The 16153-nt window shown below is 44.0% G+C and overlaps 1 protein-coding gene across 2 annotated transcripts in view; it reads right to left on the bottom strand.

The window, feature by feature from the left end:
* Positions 1 to 15732, bottom strand: part of LOC306917043 (copper-transporting ATPase 2-like) — a 37874-nt gene extending 22142 nt beyond the window's left edge. The window contains exons 1-6 of one of the 2 annotated variants that reach the window (XM_079495163.1): positions 15472 to 15732; positions 15181 to 15337; positions 5431 to 5868; positions 3778 to 4180; positions 592 to 837; positions 199 to 362 (exon numbers count right to left, since the gene is read on the bottom strand). In XM_079495163.1, the coding sequence (XP_079351289.1) occupies positions 199 to 362; positions 592 to 837; positions 3778 to 4180; positions 5431 to 5868; positions 15181 to 15282 (1353 nt within the window). In that variant the 5' untranslated portion in view covers positions 15283 to 15337; positions 15472 to 15732. Of the gene's footprint in view, positions 1 to 198; positions 363 to 591; positions 838 to 3777; positions 4181 to 5430; positions 5869 to 15180 lie in introns of both variants that reach the window. The other variant, XM_079495162.1, reaches the window with a different exon arrangement.
* Positions 15733 to 16153: the final 421 nt, after the last annotated feature.

Genomic DNA, 16153 nt, shown 5'->3' with positions numbered 1-16153 from the left:
TTGAAAATGCTTTGAAATAATAATAATAATGAAAAACAATAAGGTCGCGAAAGCGGTCGACGGGTGGCTGCCATCTCCCTTAGAGATAGGGTGAGAAGTTCAGTCACGCGAGAGAGACTCGGAGTAGAGTCACTGCTTCTTCGCCTGGACAGGAGCCAGCTTAGGACCCACACAAAGTGGCGTATGTGGGGGACTTACGATGAGGTCAAGTTTCCCGTGCGCCATTGCGCTGTCCTCGATCAGCGTGGCCCCGAAGCCCATGTTCTCAATGAGTTTAGTGATCCCTGTGGAATCGATGGCGTCCGAGTTGTACTTGACCTCTGCCTTCCCGGCCATGAGGGCCACGAGGACCGAGATGACCCCTTTGAAAACAGAACATTTAAGTGTTTTAGATTATTTATTTTTACATTTTTATCCCACGATAATTTGTAGCCCATTTCACCCAGTGCCAATAGGCTATACTGTATGTATGCACACATGCTATTTTGGAAAGAACTTGGGCCCCTTCCCTACTTCCTTCACAGGTGTTACCGATGATACTAATGAAGGCTCTGTTCCTGTATAAAAACATTTAGACTATTTACCATTTACCTTTGTTTTTCAGCAAGTTTCTCTCGATGTTGGCCACGCAGGAGGCACATGTCATGCCCGTGACGCGGACGAAGCACTTCTGCACCTTAGCACCGGCACCGTCCGGCGGGTCTCCGGTTGGTACGAGGCCCACCGCCACCTCGTCGTGTGGTTGCAGCGACACCAGGCCAGGGGACGTTGGGCTGACGTGTGAAGAAGGAACTCTGGACTTGCCGTTACTTTGGTTGTTAGGATTGGAGGCAGGTTCTTATAGGACACAAGACAAGGTTTGGTTGTTAGGATTGGAGGCAGGTTCTTATAGGAGGAGACGAGACAAGGTTTGGTTATTACGATTGGAGGCAGGTTCTTATAGGAGGAGACGAGACAAGGTTTGGTTATTACGATTGGAGGCAGGTTCTTATAGGAGGAGACGAGACAAGGTTTGGTTATTACGATTGGAGGCAGGTTCTTATAGGAGGAGACGAGACAAGGTTTGGTTGTTACGATTGGAGGCAGGTTCTTATAGGAGGAGACGAGACAAGGTTTGGTTATTACGATTAGAGGCAGGTTCTTATAGGAGGAGACGAGACAAGGTTTGGTTGTTACGATTGGAGGCAGGTTCTTATAGGAGGAGACAAGACAAGGGCGAGTACGCACATTTTTTACACATTGATTGCCAGGTATATAATCAATGTGTTAATACTTTTCATTGTTTGAAATGCATCTTTTTTTTTTAAATATATTTTTTGTGGCTTTCGCCTTTATTTTTTATTTTTTGTATAGGGATATAATGACAGGAAATGGGGAGAGAGATGGGGTTGGGTGACACGCAGTAAAGGCCGTTGGGATCGGGAGTCGAACCCGCGGCACACTGCCAGACTGGATTACCAGCCAAGGTGCCTGGACCGCTGAGCCACGGCCAAGGCCTTGAAATGCATCTTAAATGGATAGATCCAGATGTTGATTTTGATGACATCTGTGGACCACTTTTTGAGGCTAAATTCAGACAACCCCAGACCACAGAAATCTGCTGAATGTTTAAAGTTCAGTTTATTTTTTTGGGGGGGAGAAATTGAGGTCAGAAAACCTAAAAAGTAAAAGTATCAATACTGCAATATAGAAATACTTAAAAAAGTCTGGAATTCAAAATTTGCTTGAGTAATAGTACAAAAGTATTGTTTAGACTAGAACTGTGTTCTCCCCCTGTAATTCAAATATAAGCTTAGCTAACCCAAGAATGACCTTGACGGTTCAAATTGAAAAAGAGGTTACGTGAAACACAGTGTTTATAATCCACCTACGTTAATTCTCATTTCTGGCAACCCACCGTGTCATTAAATCCAACAAAGAAAAGCACCAGACTGATTCGAGAGCCCTCTATCTCCGTGCCAGAATAGAAGGGATACTTGTCTGGTTGCCAGGGCAACTCGCGGCCAACAGGTTAGAGAGAAAATTAGTTTGACAAGCGGCCATGTGTGTGGCGCTTTGTTAACGGGAGGAATACTGTAACGCCTTGTACTCTGTGACTCCGACCATTGCCGAGCGCCGAGTTCAGTTACTTGTGAGGTGGGCCGTCTAAGACACAGGGGTGGGCAACTTTGAAGATGGAGAGGGCCACAATAGTTCCAGAGGGCCACATTGCATACTGTCATATCAAAACATACAGATCTACAAGCTCAAAACGCATCACACTGCTATGTGTTTTGAGTTTGTAGATCTGCTATTTTTGCTTTATTTGAATTTAAATCCTGTTTTTGTTTTGTTTTTACTTCACTTGCATTTAGTTATGGGTTACTTATGTTAACTTTAAGAATTAAAATGCAAACATATTGGACCAAAAAAGCAATCCAGCCACTAATATAGACGTAATTAAAGCGGGGTATGTTTGCATGTTTGGAATTGTAACAGCTGAAATATATAATTGATCAATATTCAGATATTAACCTGCGGGCCACATTAAGTGAAGGTGTGGCCCCCACCCGGGACCGCCAGTTGCCCATGTATGGTCTCAGACACTGAGGCGGCTTATTCTACTGTCGTACTGTATTGAATAAAGCTTTTTGTTATGAGCACAGTGATCACTCGCATTAGCTCATTAGCTATCATTACAACCAGTTACATGTGCTCAGCGATGCGATACAAAGTCACAAATGATTTACCATGGCTCACCATGGACAGCGCTCGAACCTTTTGAGATACAGCGCTTTGAAAATCCTGTTATAATGGAGGCTCAATGGAGCTGGATTTAAAAATCCCATAGCTGGTGGGGACGGAGGCTCTCCATACTAACCGGAGCAATGCTAAAAGGTAAATTGATGGTCGCTGCTTTCATATATGGAGTATATGGTTGTCTACGAACATACGCGTAGTTAGCACCAGTAGGTACCGATAGCCTAGCTACGTTTCTAAACGTAGATAGCAGCAAAAAAGTGAAACACCTTAACTTCGTCTCTGTGTTTAAACATCCTGTCTCATACATTATCCCTTGCATATGAACCTTCCAAAGACACAGTGGTATTCTGTGACATCCGACTATAGCTGTATTTTCTGAGCCGTTCGCCGGTAAAGCCACTGAATGAAACCAGTCCAGCATCAGCTGTGTTCAAGAGCCAATCAGTCGGCTTCACAATCAAAAGCCGATAAGATGTGCTTCAAGGTGGAGTGCCAAACGACCCACAGAACATCTTGTGGTCTTCTGGACGTCATAGAAGCCAAGTGCTGTGCTGACTGTGCTGCTAGACGAAAGAACATTTCACTTTCAAAAACAATTCGGGTCTTTGTAGCCCATCGTCTACTCAGGCTTTTGTGAGCACCCCGGACAGTTTTTAAGTTGCTTGATTCAGTATTTAGATATTTGATGATAATTTAATCGGACAAGCCCCCCTTCCTATACAAACACATACATTGTGTAACAACTCCATTTTAACCATGTTATATTCATCGAAAACACCCGTCCTTTGTTCTGGTGGCGATTATCCAAAGTGCTTTACATAGAGCGTGCATTACATTAACCCATTCATACACCGATGGTGGAGGAAACCATGCAAGGCACCAACCTGCTCATCAGGAGCAATTAGGAGTTCAGAGTCTTGCTCAAGGACACTTCGACACTAACTCTGGAGGAGCCCGGGATCGAACTGGGAACCTCGCGGTTTCCATACGGCCACTCTACCCTCTGAGCCACTGCGGCCCCTAATAAACACCTACCTTCAAGCGACGCCATGAAGCCCATGTCTTCGATGGCGTCCCGGAGCCGCTCCGGCCGCGTGACGCTCGGGTCGAAGCTCACCGTTCCCTTTTCCTCCTTCAGCGACACGCTTACGGAGCGCACGCCGTCCATCTGAGACACGCGCCCCTCGATGGCCTGCACGCACGAGCCACACGTCATCCCGCCGATCCAAACGGTGGCGCTCTCCTCCGTCTCCGTCGACGACAGATGCAAGATGGCGACCGTCTCGGGGCCTACGGCGTCGTCTGGCCCCGGCGACGGCTCCTCCTCCGCCATCAACGTGGCGCCGAACCCCATGTCCTCGATCTTTTCCCTCAGCGCCTCCGGCGTGGTGACGAGCGGCTGAAAGAGCGCGCGCGCCACACCTTGCTGGAGAAGCACCTGCAGTGGTGATAAAGGTTGCATTGCGACGCATTGTGAGCTTGTAGATCTGCTTTCAAATGGCTGAAACGTGTATAGAGTTGAATTGGTTAACGTATGTTTTGTAATAATAATCCAAAGTAATTAGTGACTAAAGTTTTCAAATAATTGTAGTGGAGTAAAAGTACAATATAATTTGGATCCAAAATGTACTAGTGAAGTAGAATTAAAAGTATTGGGAATTAGAAATACAATAGTACTAATTAGAAATAGTACTACTGTTTTGTATGTGTCTATGGAGTTAATAATACTCTGGTATTATTAACCAGAGTGGTTAGAATATTGAAATGTGTCTTCCCTGTATTTTTGGTTTCTTCCTGAAAGTTGAAAGCCTTTGAGTGAAAAGGTCCAATCGAAATGATTGGACGCGATGATATAATGACTCACATCATCACAATAATAATGAATCACAATATCATCCCCTCCCGTAATCCCCCCCCCCCCCCGTGTCATACAACAACAACAACAACTGTGGCTTCAGTTCAGGTGGATCATCACCCATCAGGAAAACTAGGCATACTTAATGAACGGATGTGGCCACACAAAAACATAATTTGTTTTGAAAAAAATCTTTCTCCTAGTATAATCATAATCAGTACCTGATGATCATGTTTTTGGGGGAAAACAATCACAGCACTCCATCTTCAAGTAAAGTACAAATACTTGTACAATACAATTTTACTTAAGTACAGCACTTAACACATTGAGAGCCCACGCAAAACTGCCCAAAATCACTTTCACCTAGAAAATCCATTCACATTTTTTATAATTCAGCTGACTGTGGAGACACATGTTTTATAGTTTCTGAGTTATTTAATTTAAACGCCAAATGCATTCTCAATGGCGAAAACACAAACTTTGGCACCACGTGTTAAAAAAAAAGTGTTTTGATTTTTCTGATTTTTTTTAATAAAAAAAAAAATATATATATATATATATATATATATATATATTTTTATTTATTTTTTATTTTTTCAAAGACGTCCACAGACGTCTTGGGCTATGCACGTGCGGTAATACCCATGACGTCCACAGACGTTTTGGGCAAAAAATGTGTTAAGTAGCCTGGCCAAGCCAGCGTGCTTTCTGGTCTAGAGGGGCGCGCTTGGCGCAACCGCTGGAGAATATTGGTTTCACCGATCTGAGCCTGGGTACCGAGGGCTAGCACTTAAGTAAATGTACTTAGTTACTTTCCACCACTGAGCACCTGCCTGGATGTGCGTGACGCCGGGGAGCGCGCCCACGTGTCCCTCGATGGAGCGCACGCACGACTGGCACGTCATGCCCTCCACGCGTATCTGCACGGCCCCCTGGGGGGCGGCGCCGTGCCCCGTCGCCGTCTGGATCTCCAGGGCCATCCGTCTGGCGTCGACGGCGAGCGGGTCGTAGTCCACCTTGGCCACGCCGCTGGCCGCCGACAGCCCGACGGCGAGGACTCCGTCGAGGGCCGACAGACGGCTCTCCACCGTTCGGACGTGGCAGTCGGGGAGCGGCGGGCCGGAGATCACGAAGGTGGCCCTGGAGCGGCCGCTGCTGCTTCTGGCCGGAGGAGGAGGAGGGTAGAGCTCGCTCTGGCTGCCACCGTCGAACGCCAGGTTGTCGTGAGCCTGGCTCTCCAGGTGGCTGACCACGACGACGTGGCCATTTTCCTGGACAAAACGAGAGGCATGGATTAAAGCAAAAATAAAATCTCAGTCACGACTGAATGTTTTTCCTAATATGTAATTTGTGAAACAGCGTGAAAGGAGCCACCACACACTAGCGCCGTGTGTCCTACACACTTAACACAATATGTCAAATGATGATGTTTTGGTAGCCATACGTCTACCCAGCTGAAGAATTTGCAGATTGAGGGCGGCATTAACGATTGCGGTTATGAAATATCTGAGATCATTAGGGTTTTTATGGAAGACTGAAATAACTAATAACCAAAAATAGGCTATCTACAAGCTAACAACACGTCACAGCCTATTTTTGGTGCAGCTGCATGGGCCACACTTCTATAGATTCTAGAAGACATTCTGACTTCTATGGAATTCATATAACTGAAATCAGTTGTGGCGACTGAGAACTTGAATCCATGCGTGTTACGGTGTCTGTCAAAGTAGAACCCAAATGCAGGCAACACAGGCAGAGTACTTTGCAAGAGTTTAATAGTGACCAAACTTAAGGGAAAATTACATAAACTGAAGCAGGCAGGTCAAAAACCATAATATCCGTCCAAAAGGCAAACACAACAAAAAGGAGCAAAGCAAGCCGTATCAAAGTCCAAAAAACACGCAGAAGGTCAAACCTGAGGAACACTGGGAAACATCATCAAATACTGAAAATCAGGAGTCCTGAAAACACACCAACAACATTAGGTTATAGTCTAGCAAGGAATGAGGCAGAATGAGTCCAGTTTTATCATAGCGTTATAAAGGATAGAGGGCGGAGGGCCCCCTGCTATTCATTTCGATGGAAGTTGCTCAGTGGCGTTTTGAAGCACCCGGAAGAACGCTCCACTTCCGCATTTTTTCGATTTGGACACCAACATTTGGTGTCCAAAATGCGGAAGTGTTAAATGTTAAACCCGAGCTGCAGGGGGTTTCCTCATGCTAAATGCACGGGCCCGCCTGCATTCTCAGCTCTGACCAGTAGGGCTCAGTGCTTCAACGCCGGAGAGCCTCCCTGGGGGCTTGAGTTTTAGAGGTGGTGGCTTGATAGGGGAAGTAGGCACATGTGTCCAACTGCCTCACCAGCCCAACAGTTTGAGTAGGGAACTCATTAAACAATGAGTAGGGAACTGAAATTCTTAAATCCTTTTAATTTATTTATTTTTAGTAATAGCACCGGCACATGCCTAAAATTGCTCTTATTTGCACCGCCCTTGTTGAAAACAATGTATTTCAAACTCCAGCTTGCACTCAGTTTTCTGCCCCCTCAATGTCCTAACTCTGTCTTACTCTATGGCTCTGGTGTGGTGGAATAGAATGTGGGAGTGGCCAGCATGGAGACACGGTCTGTGGAGAGACAGACCGTGACAATGCCAGAGGTCAACAGCGTTGAAAATAAGCTTAAGGTCAAACGAATTGTAATCAAATTGTCAGGTAAAACAGAGTGACACTTATGTTTTAGTTATAACAACACAGCTGTAAACGGCTAGAGTCTAATGTGCAATATAATCATCATCAACATCAGCTGTGTAAATCTATTTTATATTGACCTTGCATTGTGATCGACTCAGATGAAGTTTCACAAGTTCACGGGAACACAAGCACAGACAAGTACAGACAAGTACAGACAAGTACAGATATTGAGAAACAGCCTTTGTTTACTCTCGCATTCCACACAGCCCTGTGTGTTCTAGTGGTGAAAGTAAAAGTACCAAAAGTAGAAAGTACTCTTTATGGCAGCTAAAGGTTCACAAGTTATCAAATATATAAAAAATATTTTCAAAATAGCACATCGGCTATTTTCAAATGGCAGAAATGGGGCTGAGAGGGCTGAAGTGAGTAAAAAACTAAAACAAAAAACAAACAAACAAACTAAAGTTTTCAAATAATTGCAGCGGAGTAAAAGTAGAAGTAGATTTGCGTCCGAGATGTAGTGGAGTAGAAGTGAAAGTACTGGGGAAATGGAAATACTCCGGTAAAGTAAAAGTACCTCAAAATTGTACTCAAGTACAGTACTTGAGCAAATGTACCTTGGTTACTTTCCACCACTGTGTATCATGAAAGAGAGAGAGTCACATGATTGGGCCTTGATGATGGCCACATGACCAGTAGATGAAAAAATTCCTCCCACATAACTGTATAAGCCTCCCAATGTGACTTTGCACACACACACACACACACACACACACACACACACACACACACACACACACACACACACACACACACACACACACACACACACACACACACACACACACACACACACACACACACACACACACACACACACACACACACACACACACACACACACACACACACACACAGGTTTATTGCATGATTCAAATAAAAACGTCACAGGTTTGAAAGTCAGGTCCAGGTCCCGTGCATCAGTGGTGGAAAAAAGTACTGCAATCTTTGACATACGTAAAAGTATCAGTACTGTAATATAGAAAGGCAAAGTCATATGATTTGTCACACACGTTACCGCAGTGAAATTTGTTCTCTGCATTTGACCCATCTCTTGGAGCAGTGAGCTGCAGCCAAGGAGCGGTGAGCTGCAGCCGTGCCGCGCTCGGGAATCATTTGATTAGTTGATTTGACCCCCCAATCCAACCCTTTGCTGCTGAGTGCCAAGCAGGGAGGCATTGGGTCCCGTTTTTACGTTCGTATGACCCGGTCGGGGATCGAACCCTGACCTGCGACCTCCCAGTCTCAGGGAGGACACTCTAACCACAAGGCCACTGTGGTTACATACTCTGTTACAAGTAAAAGTCCGCAATTCAAAATGTTCAAAAGTACAAAAGGTATTAGCAACAAAATGTACTTCTAAAGTACCGAAAGTAGAAAGTACTCATTGTGCAGAATATTCTCATTTCAAGTTGTAAAATGTCTACAAATCTTCAAAATAATCCAAGTCTACAGAGTAACTAGTAGTAACTAAAGTTTTCAAATAAATGCAGTGTAACTCGTTTGTCACAATAAAGCCCATAGACATCAATGCATTCTGTCAACTTCCGGTTCAGGCCTTCACTATTCACCAATTATGGACTGGCTCCATGAAGTGAACGGAGTTGTCGTAGACTCGTAATTTTGTCTTACTCTATGGCTCGGCTAGAAACCTCACTATGTCCAAAACTGTTTCAGGATTCAAATGCCAAAGCATCAAACGTAGCAGATTCGCGGCACGTTACAAGCTTGAGGATCTAGACCCGTACAGGTCCATTTGGTTCCATTTGTACACTCTCAGAGTTAAGGGAGTCCTTGCAAATACCCTAACACATTTGAGAACCACTAGTCCTAGGTTGGACTCCTAATATGCCACGGACAAGACCAAGCCTTTGCCACGGACACACTTGTTAGTGTACAGAGTACAGACATACTTATCGACCCCCTGGCGTCGATTGAGATGCACCAAAGTAAAATCCAATTAATCTAGCAAACAAATTGTCATCTCCTAGGACAACAAATGACGCCTCTGAATGAAATTAAATTAAAAATTAAATCGTATGCGATTGCACAATGACAGAGCAAAACTCCAGGTGGGTAAGACAAACACTGAAATGTAGCCTGCTCTGCATGACAGCTGTTCAAAGTGCACAGTATACAGTATGCCCTATAGCCTAAACTAAGCACACACATTGAGGTGACATAGCATTTCCAAGAAATCAAATACATTTACTGCTGGTTCAATGACCATGCTGTACGTGCCACCAGTACTGTTACCTTAGTGCAGGTGACATAAACTGAGCTTTTTAGTGATATTTGTTGTTAAAGCGGCAGTATGTACCGGTAACTTTGTTTAACGAATAAAGTGTAGTTTTGTCCAATCTGTATGGCAGAGTACGTTAATACAATAGAGCGCCGAAGTCCTGACGTCACTCGCTCATCCCCTGGTTCTAAGGTGTTTGCGAAAGATTTTCTCCACTATGGAGAATATCATTGGGTCATCTTAAAATCGTCTCATATAAGAATTGTGGTCCAGAAATAAACAAACTGTCTCTGTGATATTGTCGGGGAGGTCAGGACTCAAATTTTGATAGTCTGTTTCTAGCGAAAGTGTAACTAATTTGGCAGCAGTAACATTAGCGTTTTCTCGCAGTCAGTTGATTCTTCATATCCATATGAGTGAAACTGCCGGGATGATTTGTCTATTTTTCAAACACATCTAAAATCCCCCTATGGGGATTATAATACAAATAAAAAAGTGCATGAACCCGTGGACTTAGCGTCCTCTAGCGATACTGACGTCAAACTTCGCTGCTCTATAAAACTTATACTGTACAATCGGGGTGGTTGTCTCCCTGCTCTTCTATTGAAACATTTAGATTATGACAAAGTCTCACGTCTCACCTAAAGACACAGGATCTGACAAACACGAATTTGGACCTAGTGGTCAAGATACAATTTATCCCCTGAGCAAGCAAGCAGGCAGGCTCTGTTAGCTAAGCGGTAAAAATGTCAGCACTTGAGTAGGAAACCGGGATCAAACCCAGTGTAGAAGCACACTGGGCAAGACCGATGCTGTAACCTATGCTGTAATGTTAATTTAACTTTGAGAGTGTACAAATGGAACCAAATGGACCCTATACACTCTCAGAGTTACAGGCCCATAGGGTCCATTTGGTTCCAAACTATCATTTAGCTGGGGACCCCCTGGAACTCCCTCAAGGACCCCTGGAACTCCCTCAAGGACCCCTGGGAACCTCTGCTGTAGAATGTATCGCCGGAAGCACCACTCAAGGAAATGACATTGGCACTTCAGTTTACATTCTCCGTGAATTAAGTGTTGCGATTGGTCGGAAAATATGGTATCCGGCGGAAATCCATCTGATGTTCCGGCCCGACATTTCCACCAATACCGTCTCTGCCGTACTTAGGTCGTGACCAGGCTTTTGTTTTCGCAGATGAGTAAGGCTGGAACCGAGGCTAATGTAGAAGAGGAAAGTTACATAGTGCAGCTTTTATAGCTCTATATTCTATAGTAATCATTGCTATTCATAGTATTTGTTCAGAAACAGGGATCTGCCTGTCTCTCCAGCTCTAGTAAATAGAATGTTCAGTATAACAGTTACTCCCTGTTAACAGAAAATACATTTTTAGGTGTGTTACAATAAATAAAGTGCCTGGACTACATTTGCTACTATACCCTATACCTCTATAGTAGCGCCCATAGTGGACACTTCTCTGAGCCAATGGGAGACTTAATACCCATAACACCCATACTCTGAACGCTGCAACGTGAAGCTGTGATCTGAGGCAGAGGCTGCAGCCCACAAACGGATTATACTGTAGATCTATGCTCATAAACGATAGCTTTCTGCACCTTGGTAAAGGTGTCACACCTACGCTCCTTGGCAGGAATGAGGGCATCGAGGTGGACTGAGTTGTTGGGCCAAGGCAATGGCCCGAAAGGCTGCTGGCAGTCCCTGTACAAGCCTCCCATTGAGAAAAGGGCTGGTGACCTTCAGTGGAGGGTTGTGCATGGTGCTATAGCTATGAACAGACACAAGGCACACCTGGATCCTAGCACTGGGGAGGGATGCCTGTTTTGTTCACAGACTGAAACAGTGGCACATCTATTCATTCAGTGTTCAAGGCTGAGGGACTTATTCAACAGGTTGAGTCATTGGTTTCAAGGGCTGGGGGAAGTATTCTCTAATGAACTCTTTGTGTTTGGGCCAAAATACTCTTTCCGGGAAAAGGTTGTACATACATACCATGATTAATTTTATTTCTGGCACAGCAAAAATGGCTATATGGCTGACTCGGAAGAACAAAACAGAGGGAACTGGGAACACAGACCCAGTACAGGTGCTCGAAGGACTGGTGGCAGCACGCCTTAGGGTGGAGTTTGCCTACCACAAACTAGTGGACAATTTAGAGGCTTTTAGCCTTTTCTGGGCTCAGAGAGACGTGCTGTGTGTGGTGCAGGACGGGGAATTGTGCCTTTCTTTAAAAAAAAAAAGAGGTGGTCATTTTTTTATATCTAGTCTTCATATGAGCTAACTGCAATTTTGAAGTGACATATTTTATGTACTGCAGAGTTGCTTTTAAAGGTCAAAGGTCTCTCTCTCTCTATCTGAAGTGATGAAGCAAAATGAACATGGGACACACTATATACAGTTACACATATACAGGTTGCCCACCAGTAAATAAAACTTGGCAGGGTGGAGTTTGCTTTCAGGTTGCCCGACGAGGCAAGTGCTCGTTTGAGATGCACAACCGTCTATAAACACAACACGGGATATCTGTCTATAAAACACCTGAACATGGCCAGAGCGCTCTGTCTTCTGGTCTGTGGAATGTCAAATATAAGAGCACTGTTTACCTATAATGTGCTGTTTTTCCACTGTAATAACAAATGGGAACCTATATATAGTCATATTCATAGCTATAGTATACTATACACTAGGTATTTGGCACAAGCCTTGAGGTATGACATGTTGTTGTTAAATTGAGTGGTAATTAAAATTGTACCTGTCAATTGCAATGGACAATGTATGGACAATGTATTTTTCGGGCAAGTGAGCATGGCCTTTGGGCAAGCAGAACATGACCTGTACATGCCTGATGGGCAGCAAGTGCCTCTGAGAGCATAGTGTCAACCCCTGCCTATACAATTCAAGCTGATGAATGGGTACTCCCTCCTGAAATTAGCAACCCACCTGAAGACGTATTCTCTGTTTGCTAAATGAGTGGAGATGGGGAGACTGTCTACACTACAGCAATGACTATCACAATACAGAGGTTCAACTTTTTAACACCATAAAGGTATAGTTAGATATTTTCTGATACCTGATTAAGGTCGTTTAGACCGAGATGTTATCACTCAGCTGAAATAAACTGCTGCTCTATAAGTGAAGACAGTGTGCGGGACCTCTTTTTACTCATGATTCGCATTTGTTTGCCGGCTCCTACGCACCTGTCCTTGTACAGTAGGTGTGCACAAGGACGTTTCTCTACAAAGATAGTTTTTGGTTAAAAGAAAAGGTTTTCTATATTCTGATATACTCATTGCTATAGAGTGTTTGTACAGTAACAGGAGTCTCCCTGTCTCTCCAGCTCTTTAAAAATCTGAAAAAATTTTTTTCAGGTAGGTGACAAAATTCAGGAGAGATTAGCCATTTATCAGCTTAATTTTTATAGTGTTTGATCCAGTTTCAAATGTGTCAGCTCATTTCTTTGTGTCATCACTTAACAATGTTCTGTTAAATAAAAAGCTGGGGAGACATGGAGACTCATTGTTACTGAACTCAACAAACACTAAATAATAATAATAATAATAATATCTGGGACTTCTATAGCGCTTTTCTAATACCCAGAGACGCTTTACATGTGTGGGGGCCGGGGGGGGGAACAAGAGAAAAGGACAACTTTATTAGAAGAAAGAAAATAAGAATAAAACCAGTAAAACATTACAAGTAACAAGTTAAAAACACATCAGCTGGGGAATGCTAGTCTGAAGAGGTGCGTTTTTAGTGCGGTTTAAATAGCAGTGGTTTTCAACCAGTGGTCCTTGAGGGGGTTCCAGGTGGTCGCCAGCTAAATGATGGAGAGTTGGTAACCAAAAGGACCCTTATAGATCTTTAACTCTTGAGTGTAAAATGAAACCATCTCAAGAGTTACATTATTGTTAAACATCTACATTACTTAATTTACAAGGATTCTACACAATTAGAGAACGTAGAAGAATTGTTATTTTGATCAACGTTTGTCTGTTATCACTCTTATGGTACTAACATCAATACAGCATGGAAATGTGGACAAAATCTTATCCAACGACGACAACATTATTATAAGTTTTGGGTCTGAGAGGCTAAATCTCATCAAATGGTGGTCCGTGCCTCAAATGCAGAATAAATAATGGGCCTTGATATGAAATTGGTTGAAAACCTATAGCAATCACAATATAGAGCTTTTTACTTATTTTAACCAAAGAAAATCACTTTAATACACTCCTATACCTTTCATCAGTATTTAACTGACCCCGGTTTTGCCCACTCAAATGGTACCTCAACAGATACATTACATTCATAATAGTCTACCACATGAATTAGCCTGAATGGCTCCTAATTGTCTCCACCAGGCCGAAGGCATGGGGAGAGAGTAGTATGTTTTGCACTCCGTCCGTGTGTGTGTGTGTGTGTCCTTCCTTCCGTCCTTCCGTCCGTCCGTTATCAGCTAATCTCCGGTACCGTTGGCCCGATCCATGCCAAACTGTGCACACACACTCCATGGATGCCAACGATGAACCTCTGCCCCAAATATTCCTCAACGGCCTGTTATAGCGCCACCATGAGGCCGATTTAGGCAAAACACATTTCTGTAGATTACCCGTACACATTTTATCCATACATCACACAATTCGGTATACACTATCTACATAGTCATGTGATCAACACGGATTTGCACCATTTCCCATCTTCCATCCTGATTGGCTAATATTGGCTTCCAAAGCTCACATGAATGGTCCGTTTCGAACAAAATGCCACAAATCACAAAAACAGTGTGCAATTTCCGTGAAATTATACACGCACATTTCCACTAGGCCGAGGACGACATGCCACTCATTATTTTCCAAATCAGCCTCATGGTGGCGCTATAACAGGCCAATTCCTGTTTTTAGCTATAACTGCATCAATCTGTATACAACTTATGTATGCGCACTCCGTAGAGGCCATGGAAAAACATTTTCCCTGCATCCCTCCACATCTGCCGGTTATAGCGCCACCATGAGGCCGGTTTCTGCTAAACACATTGCTTATGTTAGTCGCACAGATTTCATCCAAATCTCACGCAAATCGGTACACACGATCTCTGTAGTCATGTGATCAAGACGAGTCTGTTGGATTTCTCAGATTCTACACTGATTGGCTAACATTGCCTTCCAAAGTTTTCAGGAGTGGCCTGTTTCGTTCAAAATGCTGCACATGTCCTGCTCATCCAGAATTCTATCCTCAGAGATGCTATGAGTGATCTGGCTCTGCATTTCCTCAACAAAATGAAGAAAATTGTTGCAAAAAACAAACAAACAAAAAAACATGTTTATATTACTCCTAAACATTTTGCCAAACATCACACACAGTCCTATCCTCCTGGTGGAGACCTGTGCCCAGAATGGCACCTTTTCTAGTTATTTAATCATATAGCCTGCCTGGCCACTATATTAGCTCCACGCACATTTTCCACGACTGTGTGTGTGTGTGTGTGTGTGTGTGTGTGTGTGTGTGTGTGTGTGTGTGTGTGTGTGTGTGTGTGTGTGTGTGTCTGTGCGTGCGTGCGTGCGTGCGCCATGCCAACCTTATAGTCTCCTCCGGCGGCGGCGGCAGTGCGCGCTCTCTCCTCCTCCGTCGTGGTGTGCATGGAACAGGTGCAGCCCGGCTCACACACACATTGCACCATGCAGATCTGCTCCCCGCCGCCGGCGTCACCACCACCACACGTCGTGTAGGCATACCTAGAGATACCTTGTTTAGGCGACTTGGAGTTGGAGAACATGATGACTGACTGTCTGTAAAAGACAAGTTATGCACTGACTGAATCACACACACACACTGAGTGACTGCACGACACTGGCAGGTCGGTTTGTACTTTGTTTCCAGACTTCCAGTGCAGTGCTCTCTCTCTCTCTCTGCTCTCTTGTCTTCTCGTATTGTCCGTCTGACCAGTCAGTCAGTCAGTCAGCGACCTACGCATGAAAAGCTGAAGGGGCAAAAGTCCGGTGTGTGTGTGTGTGTATGTGTGTGTTATAAAAGCTCACTTGTTTTCACCACGCACCGACCTGAGATAAGAGAGTAGTGGAGGAGGCTGTGTGTGTGTGTGCAGTCTGTGACTCTGGCACACCGGTGCGTGCGTTGGGGGCGGACATTAAAACCCCGTTACTCCCCTTTCCTCTAGTCTAGAGTCAGACTCCCAGTAGAGTGGGTAGACACAGACACCCACCCAGAGGCCTTGAGGGGAGGGGGAGTTTAGTAGAGTTAATAAATATACATATAAAAAGAAAAGAAAAAAGTAATGATTGTAGGCTATAGGGGTTTATACAGGGCTATGAAGTGGTTTTATCTGTTTTTTGTAATAATCAAAATCTACAACTAGTATAAAGTTTGCAAATAATTGCTGTAGTGGAGTAAATGTACAAGAAAGAAAAAAGTTAATATTGTACTAAAGGGACAATTTAACTGGTGGAAGAAAGTAAGAAACTTCACTCACTCAGTTAATAGTAGATAACAGTAGCACAATTTGAAATTTGCACCCTATGGCCACTGGCCAGATA

The sequence above is a fragment of the Electrona antarctica genome (assembly GCF_951216825.1).
Source record: "Electrona antarctica genome assembly, chromosome: 24".
In the NCBI taxonomy this organism is placed as follows: Eukaryota; Metazoa; Chordata; class Actinopteri; order Myctophiformes; family Myctophidae; genus Electrona; species Electrona antarctica.
This window is presented reverse-complemented; position numbering and strand designations above follow the sequence as displayed.